This window comes from Pithys albifrons, chromosome 16, assembly GCF_047495875.1.
Source record: "Pithys albifrons albifrons isolate INPA30051 chromosome 16, PitAlb_v1, whole genome shotgun sequence".
In the NCBI taxonomy this organism is placed as follows: Eukaryota; Metazoa; Chordata; class Aves; order Passeriformes; family Thamnophilidae; genus Pithys; species Pithys albifrons.
This window is the reverse complement of record NC_092473.1, coordinates 8,427,493-8,447,520: the sequence shown is the minus strand read 5'-3', so window position 1 is coordinate 8,447,520 and position 20,028 is coordinate 8,427,493. Positions and strand designations below refer to the sequence as shown.

The following is a 20,028-nucleotide window of genomic DNA, read 5'->3' as shown; positions in this document are numbered from 1 at the left end:
AGTTTACTACAGGTCATAATTTGCAGCACAAAATAATGTGCTTTTTTCTAACTGCAAACACATTTTACTTTCTAAGAGAAGGCTCTGAGGTCACTGTATGTTACATTTTGCTGTCATATCTGTCCTTTCAGTTTCTTCAAGCTCGGAAGATGCCAACAGGAGATCAGAAACAGGTGCATAAAAACTAAAGAATTATTTTGTGCATCAGCTACTGTATAGTTTTAACTGGCATCACATCCCTCCCCCCATGGGAGGTGGTACTTCTGATTTGACATTTCCTCAGCTGAGGTCACAAAGTCCTGTCAAATATCAGGTATCCTCACCCATAAGATGCTTCAATCAGTCCTTACCAAGAGGATACTCAATTCCTTCTTCATGATTACATGCCCTGTCTGGGACTGAGAAGCAGCTCATATGTACAGAGAAAATACTTATTGAGATCTCTTAAAAGTGGAGGGAAAAAAGCAAGCCAAGAAAGGAGGATCAGCTATTTATTTGACACAGACATTTTTAATACAGATATTTTAAAAAAGAATTCTTTCTGGATTGAGTCTGAATTTTTATCTTGGTGATGCAGGGAAGTGCTACCAAACATTCCAGGTTTCTGTACCTCAGAGAAAATCCTCGACATATGTTTTGCAACAATAAAAATGGATACTTTACTTTTAATACTTACTTAAAACCCTTCAGGCAATGCCCAGTCATGGCAGGATGCTGCTCCTCACTTCCTGAAAACTTTCTCTAGCAGTATCCTGCCAACAGCTCTGAAATGGAATTGTTCATTACTATATTGCAGACTCATAATTCCTCACTTCTTTATATTTCTGATAACTTCTTGCAGATTAGCAAGAGTTCATTTTCCTTTGCAGAAACTGAACTATTTATGCTCCAAACTCCTGATGACACACCAACACCTGCTGGGCTGAGGGGGGATACAGGAATTGGCAGGACATGGTAGGATCCCACTGACATCTCTATAACCAAGGAGACTGCAAATAAATAAAAGACATCACACTTCAGTGCTGTTAAAAAGGTCACCAGATTATCAACATTTGTTTTAGATAAAGACAGACTCCTTTCCAAATCTTCACTTTAGTGTGCTTTCTGTTCCAGCTCCATACATAAAATTTGTGCCAAGGACGTTCTTTGTAATGTACCAAACATGAAACAAAATTCAGTTCCCATTTTTTGTTACAGTTAACAGGAAGAAAAGTTACAATAAGGAAAAAAAAAAAGCTGGAGGCAGACACCACTTCTCAACTAAGGGAGTAGGAAAACTTAAAGTTCCTTTAAAAAAACCCTGATGCCTTTACACAGCTTTAACCTGAAATAAAATGTGACAAGAACTTTTGGATGTGCTGCAAGAGACTAATAGCAAACAATTTTGTTAAGAACCAAAAAGCTGGATTGTCACAGCACCACTACTCTGCACACAACCTGTGCTCTCCAAACACCTGGGCTGTGTATGAATACAAATTTCACCTTGTCACCTGCTGAAGTTCTTTTTCCTCAAGATTCACTCTCCATGGATGTAGTGTCCTTCTCTTCCTCTGGGCAACAAAATGCAGTGTTCACTGGGAGTCTAGAGCTGCTTCATGCAGCATCAGTCCTGCATCAAGCTTTTCATACAGTAACTGGGATGAGCTGACACCCTACTGCCTTACAGGGAGAGCATTAACCCATTGATCCGACTTTCATGCTGCAAGAAATCTCTTCCCCCATACAGATACGTGTACAAACGTGAACATATATATATATATATATATATATATATATATGTATATATATGGCTGGTTTGTTAATAAACAGGGCACAGGGAAAAACATTTATTCTACATGTAATTGTTCATATCACATTTGGGGCAAGGTGCCTTTCATAAGCAGGGGAAAAAAATCCTTAAATGTTTTGCATTGACAAAAGAACCTTAAACATTAGCTCAGGATGCTCAGGCATCTGCCATCGTATAAATGTCACAGCACACTGCTGTAGCTAAGGGCAGAATCTGTATTGCCTCCTTGGCAATGTGAACCAAAACTGAACTCGATTTTGAGTAAGAAATGCTAAAGGAAACATCAACTTGAGCTTAGAAAACAAAATGTCAAATTGGTGAAAAACTCCAGGTGACTCTGAATGCAGTCAGTCACTACTGATCACTGCTAAATATTTCAGATCTTAAAGCTGTGCCAGGCATTTAAAACTCAAAAGGACAAATGTTGGAGCAAACAAGCCTTAAGGTGAAATCTTAACTCCTCCAAAGTAATGGAAAATTTTTGCACCAGTTTCAGAGGAGCTTAGCATTCCCACTTAATGCTACATACTTAAGGATAGTGGACATTCTCACTTGAACTCTTAAGTGATCTTGAAAAGGTAGAAATTAGAACTATCAAGCACAGTGTCCTTGAGCCTAGATAACAGGAACTTTAGCACCAGGTAAAGCTCCTGCACAGTGACGTGGATGAGTCACACACACCTATGGAAGAACAGTGTTTCATCTTAGGACTGAACTCCACCACCTCTGCCTCCCCTTTGACCTTCCAACACACCACAAGCACAGACATGTCCTGATGTCCTGCTTAAGACCAGCATGGTAGAACATGACCCTGTGACACCTGTACTAACTTCTAGTTCCCCTAGAGTCTCTAGCCTTCATTTAAGACACTCCAATATCAGAAAATTCACAATCTTCCTATGAAATTCCTTCCATATTCAATTGCTTTTACTGTTATAAATCATTAGATGGCATTTCAAATACCGTTTGCAACTTTGCCATTATGCCACACTATATTATGCCACCACTGTAGGGCACAAACTGCAGTGCTCTTTGAGGTGAGGCACACCCACCCAAAGTTGAAATTTATTTTACACCACTATTTACAAAATATAAGAAATATGCTATATCCTCTTTCCATTGGCTCTCAATATCCATTAGTAACTACCAGCCTATTGCTATTGTTGAAAGATGCTTCTTATAAAGCAACTGGTGTCATACAGAGAATACACAAGTGAAAGAAGCAATGCCTAGGGAAATGGGAGGGGGAGGGAAGTAAGTGCGTACTTTATCCTGCTTATTGAGAGAGTTCACTTTGGATTTTTCACAGCCTCAGAAGCATGATTATCCCTTCTCAGCTGGCCTTTGGATTGGGTAAAATAACTATTTGGATGCAGGACTCAAAGGTATACTAAGTAAGTTTGCCAGTGTTACTGAGTTGGGAGAAGAGTTTAACTCCCTTCAAGGCAGGAAGGCCCTGCACAGACACCTTGACAAATGACAGGGCTGGACAATCACCCACCATATGAAGTTCAACAAAGGCAAGTTGTAGTTGAGCCCTGTCCACCAACTAAGCACAAATGCAGCTGCTTGCTCACTCACTCTCCCCTCAAGGGACAGGGGAAGAGAATTAGAAGAGTAGAAGTGGGAAAATTTATGAGTTCATATAAAGACAGTTTAACAGGTAAAGCAAAACTCACACATGCAAGCAAAGCAACACAAGGAATTCATTCACCACTGCTCATGGGCAAGCAGGTGTTCAGCCAACTCAGGAAAGCAGAACAGTACCCTGCAAGTGCCCACATGAGGGCTTAGTATCACATAAACTACCAAGCTTTAAACTCACACCTTCACTTATTTTGTCACCTCTTTCTCTTGTTGATAAGTCCTTATTTATATTATTCAACATCTAAAAGGGCTGTGAGTTCATATCAAACATGAAGCATTTGCCAGGGTCCCTTGCTGCACAAATAAAAGCTACATTCCAGAAACACATTTCCAGAGGCAATATGCTAAGTACCAGCTACAAAGACAATCCACAGAGCACGCAAGTGCATAATGTGAATTTCTACAACCATTTGCTTTTGGTATTGATCAAAGTTGGTCTATCTCTGCAAAAAGGGGACAAAACTGTTACTCAAATGCTTAGAAACACTAAATGATCTTTGTTCAGAAAAGGGAGGGAGGGAAGAACAGAAGCAGAGATACACATCAGTGAGAATAAAAAATGACAGAGAGAGCATGAAAATCTGATCTTTAGAAAGAAGAAAGATGCCAGCTCAAAAGGGACTACAGACATGGACATGAAACATGAAAGTTTCCATGGTGCTCTGAGTGAGAATCATCTCTGCACCACTGATGACTTGTCTCTGCACCAATGATGACAAGATGCAGGTGGATCAGGCATGTGTGAGATAAGGAGTGGCTGAAGTTCAGGCCTCCAGGATTTCTGGTACAACTCGGACACAGAGCACAGGACATCCTCTACAATGGGTCACATGTGGGCCCTGGGAGGCAGCCACACCACTGCACAGCAACTGAATGTTTCCAGGTGTCACTGCCTTGGGCCAGCAGAAACTGCAGCAACAGCAAGTTCAGCATGATGTGGGAATAAAGGAGTAAGTGTTCAATAAAAAGGGATTGGGAGATAAGTGCAACAGCAGTTCCCAAGAAAAGTCAGGAGTTAACAGAGTAGTAACAGAAATCGGCAGCTCTAAGAGAATTTCATCCTACACAGGTTGTTTCTAACTTCTCATGAGCTAAATGCCTAGAGTTACCTTCCTCCCAGTAGCAACTGATACCTCTAAAAATCCACAAAACACAGAGCCTGAAAGAATTATTAGAACACAAGTCTTTGCACGCTTATATCAAGTCTTTTCTTACTATTTTTTAAACACAATAGAAGATCCTCTAGTGACTGGCAGGGTCTAAATGGTCAGATTCCTCAAGTTTGGCTTAAACCCTTAATATACTCCTGTTGTACTCTACAAACCATGATCTCATCTGTAGGCAAACTGTGAAAGGTGTCTAAGATCAGGGCATCCTGGAAGCACCCTCTGCTCCCAGGGCACATCCACTGCTGTGACACAGCTTCACTGATGAATTACACATTGTCTCTGGCTTCCCCTTCCCACCTACATTGTCAAACTCTGTTCTCTAAACCTAAAGATCTTAAACTCAGGAAAAAATGGCCTAAATAAGGAAAATAATTGCAAAAAAAAAAGAGTGGGCGGGGGGGAAGCCTGATCAGTGTAGTAGCAAAAAGTTTCTTTGTTACTAAATACAGATTGTAACCAATTATAGTTATTCTCCTTTTACTGTGTGAAGAAATTTTCTTCCAAAATTGTTAAAATTGGCATAACCAGTAAACATCTGTAAAGGGTTTCTGTACAGAATTGATTTTGATTCTATTTTCACTCAACTGTGAGCCACAAAACTGCTCCCCAGACTGCAGGCAAATAAATGCCTCTTCACATGGTCATTCCTCCAAGAAGAGGACTCAACCTCAGCAGCACAATGCAGCATCCTCACAGCATTTCCATGTAGCAAGAAAAGAGCTTTTTGGCTAATTTAAACGCATCTGAGTAATTCATTAGTGGTTAATAAACTGCTAACACAAAAAGTAATTCTCAGCAAGCCTGCTCAACTTTGCAGGAAGTTTCCTTGAGTAAGGCCGAATTGTTTAGTCAACGGATCTCTGCACACAGAAGTTTAAGTTGCAGCTGAGCAAAGCCTCGAGTAGTGTTTTCTTACGAACTGCATCACCAGTGAGGAAACATCTGTGTTCATTTTGTTTATTCAGCAAGCTTTAGAGCATTAGGGATAATAGCAAAGCTTCTTCTTAAGGACTTACTGATGGAATGGCCAAAGGTTTTCGGGTTTGTTTTATTTCCCCTACATACACACACAGAAGGATAACTTAAGGAGACTGATAATGCTACAAGAAATACTAGGCTTGCAACTAGGTCTATTAATAAGATACTCTTATTTATGTTGATATGTGCAAGCCAATGGATTTAATAAATATCAGTGTTGAATCCTGAAAAATAAAATGCACAGGAGTGAAGCAACACCAGCTGTTTCCACTACTGGCAAGTGGATGCTGGGTTGTGGGAAATGTCACCTTTCATTGAATTTGCCCAGGTTGAGCACAGGTTTTAGGCCACAGATGTGTGCAGCTCAGAAAAATTATCCCAATTACAGATGTAGCAGAAAGAAGATAAAATGGGTTTCCTCCTACCAACTGCTCCAAACCAGAAACAGCTGCTGAAACGTGAGCCAGGCACAACCCCAGCCCATAGCATTGGTAACAAAATCTAGTCAGTAATTGGTTGCCATCACCGGCCAGACCCGGACCATCCACCCCACCAAATAAAGGTCCATCAGACAGCTGAATCAGGATGGTATATTGTGGCAGGAAAGACACCTGCACAACCCACCTGGGTAGGTTAAGGGCTGGCAACTGTTTTGTCAACTGTCAGTTTTAGTTTTGGATCAAACAAACTCAAGACTCTGAAACTGAAACAAAGAGAAGAACTTGTCTGCTTCTGGGAACTCTGCATGGGGTGATGCTGGGCACATGCCTAACACACAGAAGCCGTATGCAACATCCACTTCTTGCACTGGTGTTGCAATAAGAATTTGTCTCACCAAAGTACATTTACACCATCTCCTTAAACACAGTAATCCCCAACAGATATTGTGGCAAAAAAACACCTTATGCTTTTCTTCAAATGCACCTTCTCTCCTGTATTCCCCAGTGAGTCACTTGTCAGGTTATGAATGCCCTTTAAACCTTCTAACTCCTCTGGCTGACTGTTCTTTCCAGGATAGTCCTCCTCTCATTAAAACAAACAAACAAACAACAAGCAGACAAGGCTGTGTGGCAAATGTCACCTCCCAGTGCAGCTTCAGTCTCTGTGTTTGTCGTCTGCCAGGAAATGGTGTACATAACCCAGGTCTATATCCAGTGACTTAGTGCTTCTGTTTGACTAATGGGAAGCAGAGACAACCAGCCCTGTATTTTCCTCAGCCATGAGAAGGCCACACAAGTAGTACTTTGTAAAGCTGAGTTGAATCTACATCCAGGTGCTGCCACACAGCCTTAGATACAGCATCTTTCTTCTAGACCCCGAGTTTTATTTTTCATCAAAGTCAGATTCATACAATCATAGCATCATTCAGCTAGGAGGAGACTCTAAGACCATTGAGTCCAACTGTTAAAAGCACCACAGATCAACCATTCAAGCTGACACACTGCACAGGCTGATCTGAATACAACAGTCCTTCAACATAAATGTTTGCAGTTTAACCTGACACTGGCTGATCCCCAGGCAGACAATCACTTACGAGTAATTTGGGTATCTCCTCATGTAGGGATCAATACATTTAAATTAAATTCTAACACAGGTAATCCACTTGAATACAAAGCAAGCATTGTGAACCCATTCAGAATCCCCATGCATTCTTTTCAAATCTGGCCCAGAAAGTCCACCAGTTACACACTTACTGCAGCAGATGACCTCTTAAGGGCAGACTGAGAGAATCAGAGGTAGAGCATAATGCAACACTGATGGATTCAACACACCTGCCATCAACAGAATGTTTACATGCATAATGCAAAACTCAAGGGCAGTCCTCCCACCTGAGCCTCTTTCGTATTTCAGCATGGCATAAAATTAACATTGCACAACTTTTACTGAGACCTAACAAGGCCAGCAGAATATGAAGGGTCTTAAAAAAAAAAAAACAAACAAACAAAACCACCAACGAAATAGCCCTGAATTACAATTTTGTCACTTATAAAAACACTAAAAAGGGAAAGTGATTGTTAAATAATTTCACCACTATCAAAAGAAACATGAAGGAATTCAAGTTGTACCCATCCAGCCCCATCAATCTCTCTTCTACGATAGATATTCTCCATTCAGAACACAGAGCAGAAATTAAAAGTTGAAAGAATTGTATATTATTTTGATATTAAGTTACTGTTTAACAGAAATAATCATATCACATTTATATCCGTTTTACAGAAATAATATTTTTAAAACTTGCTTAAAGAAGCATCGCTATCAAATACTTCCTTTTTTCCTTTTACCATGGAACACTTTAGGACAACAGCACATTATTTATTTTAAGACTGTTTTCACTTTAACAACTTAAATGAAAATACAATTTATTTGGCAGAAGTGTCTCAAAATAAGTCCTGTAGAAAAATCTCTCACACATCACACTCACACAGGATAATGATCCAACTCTGAACTAACCCTAAATGTGAAGATTTTCTAAAAGAATCTGCTACTAAAAGAGCATGAACTTGATGAATTGATGACTTGGCAAGTCCTAGACTCATTTAAACTGCATGCTGCAAAGCAGAATATTTCTAGGCAGCAGTCAAGTCTGGAAAATCCTAGCCTGGGCGACTCTTGCTTACATTGACACTCAGACTTACAAATATTTGACCACCACGGAATACAGGCATGTATGCCTGCCTCTGTTTGTGTAAGAAGTGCAAAACTGAGCCCTGAACACATTCTACCCTTGTAAACAGGAAGAGGAGAAACCCAAAAACCACCAAACCACCAACTCACTAGTAAAGACATGATTCAAACACCTATGGCGTCTCTTTGTTGCTACGAAACTACATCCTAACCGTAGCAACAGAGTTAAACACTTGAGGATATATTTTGCTGTCTGCAGGCACTGTAAAACAGGTAAATACTGCAGAAGTGTTTATTTTAAGCAAACAGGAAACAGTCTTTCAAACTGGACAACTACAAGTTAGGAAGACAGCAGCTTAGCAATGACAGCAAGAAAAACAAAAACACACCAATTCAGTTAAAGGAGAAACAGTGTTTCACAACGGAGTTACTGTTTGTCAAGTGTGGAACAGAGATCTGAAGTCACCTCCTAACCAACACAGTCTCAGCTGAGCTACTGAAGTCAATGTCTTAACTCCCAGTGACTTCCAACTAGACCTTGAATCAGCCTCTGCAACCCCTGAGAAAATCTCTAGCAACAATAGTGAATTGTTCAAGAAGGCAGAACAAGTTAATACACAGGACTATGTTAAAACTAAGAACAAAGTACAAACATTTACTAACAAGCAAAACACATAGCACCTTGCTCATTACCTCTCAAAGGCTTCAAAGCACTGAAGTGGTTTCTCTAGGTGGCAGAATGTAGATCAAAGCCTGGCTAGGGCTGGTAACTAAACTGGAAACCCAATGCAAAGGTTGAACCCAGGACAGTATGAAATTCAAGGGCTTCTTTTCACTTATCCCTTCCAAGTGACACACACTCCACAAACAGAAAGCATCTAGAGGACAGTGCGTGACTGTCGAACACTCGCTGCAAAATTGTAGTGACACTTCAAAAGCAACAAAACACTCCAGCGGTTGTCAAGCTGTCCACATTGTCCAAATATGGAGACCTTGAAGAATCATTTGACCGGTAAGACCCTTTTTTCCCCCTCCACAATTACACTCATTCATGGGTCCTTAAAATGAGTTATTGTAAATTCACATCAGTACTACTATAAAGTGAAAATCTACTGAAGGACTTAAACTACAAAATAACCTATTGATAACATTCTGAAAGCATGAGATCATTGTTCAGTCTGACACACTGGTGATGGAACTAAAATGGAGAAAACCCAAGTCACTTTAAAGAACTGTGTCAAACTTGTCTGAAATCTAGTAAAGCATTTTTCATTTATGTATTTGGTTGTACAAAGGCAAAGGTTTGAGACCATCTTTTCCTAATAAATAGTCATTAATCACTTACAGGCACTTAGCACAGAAGGTCATGCAGTGGCAGCCTGGCCAGTGTAAATGTTTAATACTGAATCAGATTAGAAAGGCTCAGGACAGTGTCATCATAGCTACAGTGCTACCTGCAAAACGTACCAAATTTCCTTTGTTTTCAATATTATTGGTGCCCAGCCTGGACTTTTGGGAATGAGATGACATGATCTTGCCATGAAGGCACAGACACAGCAAACATCACGGAGCTGAGTACAGAAAGCCAGATGGCCGTGAGCTTATCACACCATTTTATCACAGTACTGCTGTAAAACACTATCCCCTGTTTTGATCATGTCTCTGTTATTAGAAACATGAACACAGGGATGATTATCTGCCTGTGAGACAGACTGTACAGGAATCTCCATCTCTCTGCTATGGGGACCCAAACAATACACGGGCACTGCCATGTACTGGCACATGACATGCCAAAAATACAGACACAAACATCCTCATTTGTGTGCACAGAGCTAAAAGTGCAGGATTCAGATGGCTTTACAAGAATATTTCATAATCCTCCTGCTGCTGTCCCCTGCTCAGCAGCTCAGTCAGAGCCAATGGCAGTTATAATTATTGCCATAATTATTATTTTAATAAGAACCAATCACTTACCAAAATATTTCATTGACAACTTGCATATCTTTTGTTGCAAGACTGCCAAAAAGCCAGTTCATTGCTGAGGTACCGCTCCATGTTCACTGTTAGTAGGCAGCACCTCCAAGTTTCTATTTATGCAACTGGGTGACTAAACTCAATGCAACTGAATGCCAAAATGTAAGCAATTTGAGGCACAGTAGCTGTGCAAAGTATTATTACTCTCCTAGTGTATACACACTAACAGCTTTGTTTACTACATTTACTCCTCTTCTGCTTCCTTTCTTGGGTTTTACATATTGTAGGCCAAGTTGCTGAACCCAGATGCCTTAAGGTAGCCACTTGAATTTGTATTTACATATTTAAACAACTGTGTCAGGCATCCATAGAAAGTTTTAATTGCATAAGCAAGCCTGTAAGCATCAAAGTCAATATAATCAGGTGCCCAGATTCATCTCCAGCTACTCAAATGTGGATCCCTGCAAACAACAAGTTGCTATTTTTCGTAAGAATAATTTTTAATACCAGGTAATATAGCTTGGTAAGAGATTATTTTTTATTTACATGCTTGTCCAAGATTACTCCAAACTGGATGTCTGGTAACATTCCATTTCTACGGAGAACTCCACATTTTCACAGTTAGTAGATGGCCATTTAGCTAATTACAGCTCCAGCTACGGCCACACTGAGGAAAAAGGTCCTCACTTTATGTAACTAATGACCCTGGCAAATGTGGGACTCCTCATCAAGGGTGGCCAATTGTCATCCAGTGAAACTCACAGGTAGGACATGTGACACATGGTCTCTACTTGTCTCTCTGACATGCACTTGTGCAATTCTAAAGAAACTAAAATTTCCCATGGAAATGGCACTTTTCAGGTTTGTCTGTTCCTCTCCCAAGTGAGGGTCAACGGGCTGGATGTAGTTTCAGGGAACTCGCTTGACTTTAGTCAATACAGTCATGACCTCAACTGTTTTTTTGTTCAAAGATGATGTTTTAACTGAACTATGTGCCCTCCTGAACCAGAGAGAGGGCAATTATAAAGAATAAAGCTAACTACAAACAGGCTGAGTTTTATAGGAACAAAATAAGAGACCTCTCAAAAATTCTGAGAACATTAAATCCAAAACTCACCATTACAAAAATTCAGTGAATAGCATCAGCTCAAAGAAAAATAGTCAGATTCCACCAACATAACTGAACCAAAAAGTACATCTGAAGGGCAAGCAAAGGCTGCAGCATGAAGTAAAAATGACTGCCCGTGACTCATTCAACCAAATCCAAGTTAAACTGAAGTCTGCAGTGTCATTCAGCTTTATAGAATTGTTTAAATAAGCATCCCACTTACTCTCTAATAATAGAACAGCAACAGAACATTAGCTTGAAAACAAAATATATGTGGGAAGCATTCATGATCTGACCTCAGACTCACCACACACCAGTGTGAAATCTTTTTAGATAACTTTTTTAATTAAGTGGTATTCATTTATTGTTTTAATTTCATCACAAAAAAAAAGGCAAATTATAGACACATTATAAATAGTTCGTCCCTTGGAGGAATTCTCTAATCACCTCTAAAAATAAGAAGTCACATGATTTAAGTGCCCTGCACTGCCACTTTCAATACTCAGCAAGGTTACACCATATATAAGTTTAGGTAATGTTACATGTGGCTCAATTTTTATATCCACACAATTATAAAGCCTGGTCTCTGCATTCCTAGCCCACACTTAAACTCAGTAAAGCATCCAGTCCTGGACCTGATGTGAAGCTTGGGAATAACTCCATAGGAGACACAGGTCCACAAGGCATCAAAATCATTTTGTGCTTCCATGTGAAGCCTGCACATATGCTTTACTTGTCTGAAAAGTGGGCAGCCAATTTCTAATACTAGCCTCTTGCTGAGTTCCCTCTTGGTCCATCCACACTAATCAATCCTTTGGCCTAGCCTACCCTTAGGCTGTTTAATGTCAATCATGGGGAAATTTTGATTGGTGACTGGAAATCACATGAGTTTGTGTAAGTCCTGTGTTGAGCAGGTCCCTGATGGTAATACTGCAGAAGTTCCATTTGTGACTCTTGTTAAGTGCTAGCAGCCATACTTGCTATTCAGCCTGTAAGCTCTTCAAGGCAGGGACCTTTCCTCACATGTGTCTGTAAAGCTTCTAGTGCCCAGATGGTGCCATAGAAATGAATAATAATTATATTTTCATGTAGACCATTATTGTGCATAATGTAAATTACTTTCACTGATCCAAGAGGAAATAATTTTCTCATTTTGAAATTAAAAGAGGGAGTAAAAATAATGAATACTTGTTTGATGCTATTATTATAACAATAATTACATTTGTGGGTCCAGAAACCTCAGCTGGTCTGTACTGACTTTAATGAAGCTATGCCAATACATGGCAGCTGTCAGGCTGGTTCTGGTCATTGCTGAAGATCTCAACTACTTCACAAAGACCGACTACTTCAAACCCACACCACTTTCATGAAAGATGGGAAGTTAATTAAGTACACTTTGCAGACTGGGCAAGAGAAACCCGAGAGCTGGGATATGAAGGAATGGATTCCTACAACGGCATGGCAGGTCTCTGAGCATCACTGCCATGACCCCTTCCCTCACTGGTGCAGAGGAGCAGCACTTTTGCACAGATCCAGACTTCAGGAGAGCTGAATTGCCTTCTGAAGGTACTCATCTCTCTCCATTTATTAGAAGGCCTTAGACAGCCTGAGGTTAGCACCCCATGTTTGTGAGATTCATCCCAGGCTTGAGCACTCAAAAGGGGACACCTGTAATCACTGCCATCGAACCTGAAAGGGACAAATAAAGTTGGGACCTGCCAGAGCGTGGCTTCTCTGTAGGAAAGAAATCAAAACACAATTATCAGACCAAAGAGGACTAGTCTGGACCATCAATAACTGAAAACCCCAAAACTGCATGTGGCTTTTAGTTATGTGGCTCTAAATCCTTTGCTAAAGATGCCAAGAGGTTACTGATGAGACAAGGCAAACAGGACTTCTGCTTTCCCTTCTCCCACAGAGCTGTCTCCTTTTCAACACAGACTTTGTGGAACAGCATCAAAGACCTACTATTAAAAAATTGAGGGACTGAGGTTCCCAAATCTAAAAATCAGACTTAAAACATTTGAAAGTGCAACTCCTCAAACTCCAGTAATACAAGCAGTTATACGCACCAGAATTCAGGTGCCTCGTGAGTATCTGCACAGAGATATTTCTGCATTTGCCCAAGTCAGACAGCCCACCAGCCTAAATTAGAAGAAAAATATACAGGACATTGTATTCTAATTAAAGAGTCACTGTAAAAGCTGCAGTGAAGTGCCAGATCTAATTTTAACATTGTAAAGAAAAATCAGGAAGTATTTGATTAAAATTAATCCTTGAGGTTATATAATTTGACTGTTGCTACAAATTAAATTCACTTCATGCTTTCATTGTACTCCTGTCCCTTCAGCAAGCCCTAATAGGATCCCATATCACCAATCTCAGACTTCCATTAATGAAGGGAAAAATATTTTGAAAAATATTTCTGAATACAGCCAAAACATGTGGCAGGTAATAAGGGCCTTTTACACCAAAAAGTACCCATTTTGCAATAACTGACAGGAAGTAAATGGGATTTGTACATCTCCTGTACAACAGCTGGTCTGCTCTTGCTAAAAAATTGAAACGCTTCTATTTCAAAGGGAACATCTGCAAAATCCCATCATACATTAAAGAATAAAAAGCTGGCACAACAAAAAATACACCAGTGGCCTGAAAAAGACTTCCAATCCATTTCATATAACACCTTCCCACACTCCTCCAGAGAAGATGCTTAACGAGGTAACTACTGTAGGAGACCATCAATCTAATTCGGTTCTAATACTCCTCTTAAACGATGCATACATTACTTCTCTTACTGAGATTTGTTTGTTTTATTAAGGTGTGCCTTGTTAAGTACTAAGACTTTGTAAAAATCATTAAGGCAGCTTCCAGCTGCAGATGTATTGTCTTCCCCCTTTCACATTACAAAACGAATAGTTGTCTTCATTCTCCCTTTCAACTGTTATTAAAGCTGTGATTAAGCTCCTGATAACACGTAAAACTGTACTTAACGATCAAGTAGGTACTATGGACCCACTGCCTAAGAAATATATCATTTCTGGCCACAAAATAGCTCGATGTTATTAATTTTATTCACAACCTCAGGTTCCTTGACTAAGCTGTTTCACTGAGACCAATGTACTAAAACAAGTGAGACCCAGTTTCCAGAGCTTGATTCACACTGGACTGAAGTTAAACATGCAAATGACTAGCTCAGATTAAGCTCCTTTGCATCTTTCAGGTCTGAAAATTTTTCTGAAAACCAGTTTTCCCTCATTTCTTGTGCTCAGAGATGAAATTACTGAGGCCACATGTCTACATCAACAAGCTGCTTAGAGGAGATGTTTAAATAGGTACCCTCGGCTGAGGGTAGGTACCTACTGTGTGTTTGTTTCTGGCAAAACAGTGCTAGGAATCCACCTGTAGAATCTGAACATTCCGGGACAAATACACTTCAAAAGAACCAGAAAGAACCTCAAGCTTTTGAATGACACACAAGGTGAATTCTGCACCATTCTTAGTTTGGAGAAGCATTTTGAAAAAGTAGGAGGGAAAAAACTGATAGATGGATTTTAGAGAAAGTGGAGCAAAATCTCCTGGGTTTTCTCTGCTGTATGATTCCCCCAGTGTTCTCCAGCATTAGAGCTGCTCCTGCTTTGCCTTTAGTTACAGCAACTGATTATAGTTTCTATAACCATTACTGTGGAGTAGAGTAGCAGCCGCTGGATACCTTTCCTAGCTTCAGTAACCAATGGAGATTACACAGTTCAGGCACACGTTGTAGTCACTTTTAGCTTCTTGAACGTTCAACCTGGTGGAGCTCAGTGTGCATCACCAGGAGTTGACAAGGAAGGAAGCAAGAAAAGATAAAACGTACATGAGCATATTCAGCTGATCGTGGAGGATCCAGTCTTACTCTCCATATTCCCAGGAGAAGAAATACCACTTTTCCCACTACAGAAATAAAAATAAGGAGGAGAGGCACTAGTGATTCTCGGGACTGTCCTCCCTAGCTTAACTTTTGCTTGGAATTAAAACTCCTCACAGTCCCCAAATGCATGACACTTGTTTTCATTCTACAGTTCCAAACATTTTGAGCCATTGATATGTTTGGTTCTTTTGACAGCTTCATGCTGGAAGAAACATGCCATTCCTTAAAATGAATACATGAAATTTCAGACCAAAGAAATGCTTTGATCTCACACCAGCAGGCAAGAGCTGTATCTCACTCAACTGACATGGCAACAATGCACTGGCATTTTTTGCTTTATGGCAAAACAGGCAGCAATGAAAACCCAACAGTACCAGAAGGCACAAAGGAGCAGCACGTACCCACAGACATGGCCCTCAATGCTGAACTCCAAGGCAGGGGCCACAGCTGGGTAACACAACTGTGACACGCAACTGCCCCTCAGTGTAACGCCGGGCACGAGATGAGACCACAGCAGATGCTTTGCTGTCGCATCCCTCTCATCGCCAGCAGCCTGAAGCAGGGATTGGCATTCCGTTTTCTTCCCTTTGGGCTCCCAACACACAACATTCACAAGACCCTTCCACCACCACTAGCAGGCTGCATTAAAAAAGCCTGAGACTGAGCAGCATGCTTATGGTATTTTCACAAAAAAGCTGTTGCATACTTTTCAAAGATAAAGACCCTTACATAAAAATCAACCCATTCTCAGAAGGCAGCTTAATTCTCCCATGCTTTCTGTGAGTGGGTTTTGCTGCATGAATAAAGCTTGTCCAAAAGGTAAGAAGCTGCAAAACTGGTTGCAAGTACCCACTGAAATCATTGCTAACGACACAGTTCACACTTCTTTAAAATTATCTATAAGTTGGTTTAATTAAATATGGAACAACTGCAGGAAACTGCTTATGACTAATGAAAGCTCCAGATGTAGCTGGCCAGGGGATCTAGCACAGTAAGTGTTTTCAGTTGCAAAATAGCTCCATTCAAAATTGCTTCTTCCTGCCAAGTTGGCAATTCCCATTCAATTACCCACAGGTATGGGGGCAACCCTTTTACTATGGTATGATGTTATTTCATTTACCAAATGATATTGCTCATTACACATATCGGAATGCATTTAATAAAAAGTTAAACACCTTTTAAGCACCTGGTTCAAAGGATTATGTTTCTTTTCCCATAGACACAAATTACCAAGTCCTCACACTACTCATGTTCAACTCAGTAAAGTCTTGCACACAGGGCAGAGACAAACGAAAACCATGGTAAATAAAAACACTGTAACCTCACATAGCAACTTTTAGACGTAGGTTTGATAAGCACGATCTGCAAAGTATCCAAAATCTGGTTTGCATAATTATTTAGTATAAAAGTTCTTATAAAGGTAGTTAGCAGGGCAAGTGAAAAAAGACAAAAAAAACCCATGATCAAGTACCATGTCACAAACATTTAGCAGCCTTTCAAAAATGTAATCCTCAAAAATATATTAAAACACACCTTTCCCTTCCCAGACGAAAGACACATTGACATTAATACTCTTTTTTGGTGGAGGGCCCCTCAGATGTGCTTAACCCAAAGACCTTCGGATACCACAGAACTACTGTATTCACACCACCCAGCTTCTCCAACTGTTGCAAAACAATTTGACATATACAAACTATGGGAAACTTGAATTGAAAAGGATAATAAATTTGCTGGGGCGTTACATAAATTGCATTGCAATGTAGAAACAAAGCAAGAGGAAAAAAAGAACATTTTCTTTCACATTGATTATCTACTGTGCAATTCTATGGATCAGGAATTTTCCTCATGAGCAGAGTCTGAAATCAAGATTGGGCCTGCCTCAGAGACAGGCAGTATAGCCAGGGTTAGCTAAATCAACATCTGCATGTCGGGAGTGGCTGGGAACTTCACCTACCAAGGTAAGCCAGCTGCCAGGTTTTGAAGGCAGAAATCTGCACAAACTCAATTTCCCTATCACTTTTCCACCAAGCACACATTTTTAATCAATAGACGGATACTTAAGTGTGAGGTTTTGTATTCTGACAAAGTAATTTTAAGGATGGCAGCCACTTCCCCATGTGCAGGTTAAGCAAACCCACAAGTACCATAGTCATCTTGAAGAAGCATTGCCAAATCACCTCCTGACAAAGCACTTTGCCAATTACGCTGCCACTTGTCTTGAGCGTTGTTGCTTCCCGAAGTCAGACATCGTGACACAGCCCAGCAAGATCCATACCAGTCATTTAGATAACAAGGGGAAAATAGGTGCACTCAGTGTGTGTTTTAAAACATGTTTTCTATTCAGAACCCCAGTGCTCCATCTTTAGGTCTTTGATCAAAACTGTATGCACAAAGGTGTGATTCAGAACTGCCAGCATCAAAATAATCATATTCTTCGTCTGCGTGTCACCAGCACAGAAACAATTAGCTCTCGGCCCTGAACTTGGCGCTTGTTCCAGGGCACTGGGCGCAAACGGGACACTGTGCCAGGATGATTGTAGGACAACTGCTAACAGTACACATTCCAACACTGCCTCAGAGTCCACAGAAAAGGATCATTTCCTAGAAAGCCTGGGGAGCTGGGAAGCAGGGCTGGAGCCCCAGGTGCAGCCTGCCACCTCCCGGCCCCCTGCCTGCCCAGGTACCAGCATCCACCACCTCGATAACCCACAGTGCAGAGATCAAGAAAGAAAAAAGCTGGGGAAGACTGAGAGATGAAAGAATAACAGACAAGATGGACAGGAAAAGGGGCAGAAGGCAGGGTGCTGGAGGAAAAATAGTGGAGACTAAATAGCTAGATTTATGAACATGACAAGTACCAAGACAAGAATATGTGCAGAGACAAACACTGAATTCAGTAAACAAGAATTTTAATTTTCACATCTAGAAAGCACAGCAGGATCTGCACACAGTGGATGGGTATATACTACCTTTCATCAAAGTTGTCCCAAACGTTACTGAAAGAGTACTTGTGTGTTCAGGGCACAGCCTTTCTGTGGCCAAAACACCCACAGTCATCTATGAGGCTAAATCATCTCCACAAGTTCCTGCCTTCTCTCTCAAGACGTAAACAGAAATACAGAAACAGTCAAATACAAGCATGCATACTTTGACAGGCAGCACTAATTCAATATAAGCCTACTGCTAAAAGAATTAAATGAAAACCAAAGGAAGCTTCTCTACAGCTGAAGAATACTAGTAACTGGTGGTACATATCTGAGGTTTGCATTAACTGACCAAGAACACTTAATTTGCTTTTTCACGTGCCTATTAGAAAATTCAAAAATGCAACCGGCAACAGGGCCAAATTTGCAACCCCTTGCGGTTTCAGGCCAGAGTCATTTGAATGAAAACTGGGGAGTATACAAAAGAACGTGGTAAGAGACAGGGTCCCCATCCTGTGTGTGCAGTTTCAGTATCCCTGAGTTGTTAGCGGTTGATAAAACGATTGCACTACATTTCACTGCCGTCACCTACTAGGCCTGTTAGAGCTGTGCAATAAAGAATAGCGCCTGTGCGGTTTTTTGGGTGGAAAAACCAAAAGTGCCAGTAAAACAAATCGCCAGGAAGGTATGAAGCAGGCGGCTCCCCCGCGAAGTTCGGGGATGCTGCTGGGATGCCGCTGGGATGCCCGTAGCGAGCAGCGCCGGGGACAGGAGACGAGACATCCCTCTCTTGGGGTCGGGATGCATTTTCTGGCTCTGCATCTCAGCCCGCGGGGCGCTCCCGCCGCAGGACCCCGGACCGGGGCAGGACCGGCCCCGCAGCGCTGCACCTGCGGTGGGAACGCGAGCCCCGCAGGCCCCGCGCCTCGTTCGCCCCAAGTTCCCCGCAGCCAAACGCCGAGAGCCGCGGGCGCTCCCGCTCCCCCGCCTACCATCGCCTTGCCGTGCGGGGCGGCGGGTCCGCGGCGCTGCAGCTGCCCCCGCTGCTCCCCGCCGCGGTCTCGCTTCTCGCGGCCGCCGCTCTGCTCCTCGCCGGAGTCGAAGGAGGTGAAATTCCAGACGAGGAGGGTCTGCAGGAGCAGCACGGTGAGCGCCGCCACCAGCGCCGAGCGGGAGCGCCGCGCCAGCCGCCGGGCGCACGGAGCCGCCACCATCTTCGCTGCTGCCGCCGCCGCGCTCCCGAGAGCCGCCGCATCCGCCGCGGCACCGAGTTTTCAGCCGGGCAGAGCCAGACGTCAGCAGGAGGAGGGCAGAGAGGGGAAGGAGGGAGGGAGGGAGGGAAGGAAAGGAGGGAGGAGGAGGTGTGCGCGGCGCGTGGGGATGGGGGAAGCCGGCGGGGAGCCCTGGCGGCGCGGCAGCCCGCGGCCGGGGCAGCCCGGGGCCAGGGGTGGGGTTGGCGGAGGAAGAGGAAGGAGGAGAAGAAGGAGGAGGAGGAGAACGAGGAGGGTGGGCTGGAGGCGAAGGAGGAGCGGCAGCGGGGGCTGCTGCCGCCGGCGGGCGGGAGAGCCCCAGCCCTGCGCGAGGGGAAGGGGCCGGGGCGGGGCCGCTCCGCACTCCCGGCGGGCGGGACGGCGGCGGAGGGGAGGGGGCGGCCGCGCCGGGGCGGGCGGCGAGTGCCACCTTCCGAGGGAAAGCGGCGGCACCGGGCGGGAGGAAGAGCCGCGGGCATCCCTCTCCCGACCCCGCCTTTCCCCGCACCTGGCGGACGGCCGCCCCCGCGTATGACCGCTGGCACGAACGCCACGTGCAGAAATAATTTCGCGAGCAAAAATGGTCAAAATTCCCCAAGACTGAGGGGTTTGGTTTTGGTTTTTTTTCTGAAGGAAAAAGGTCACTGGCTG

General features: G+C 42.5%; 1 protein-coding gene across 2 annotated transcripts in view; it reads right to left on the bottom strand.

Annotated features, from left to right (window-relative positions):
* XYLT1 (xylosyltransferase 1) overlaps positions 1-19,686 on the bottom strand; it is a 168,916-nt gene extending 149,230 nt beyond the window's left edge. For both annotated transcript variants that reach the window (XM_071571087.1, XM_071571088.1), the window contains exon 1: positions 19,120-19,686. In XM_071571087.1, the coding sequence (XP_071427188.1) occupies positions 19,120-19,341 (222 nt within the window). In that variant the 5' untranslated portion in view covers positions 19,342-19,686. The remainder of the gene's footprint in view (positions 1-19,119) is intronic.
* Positions 19,687-20,028: the final 342 nt, after the last annotated feature.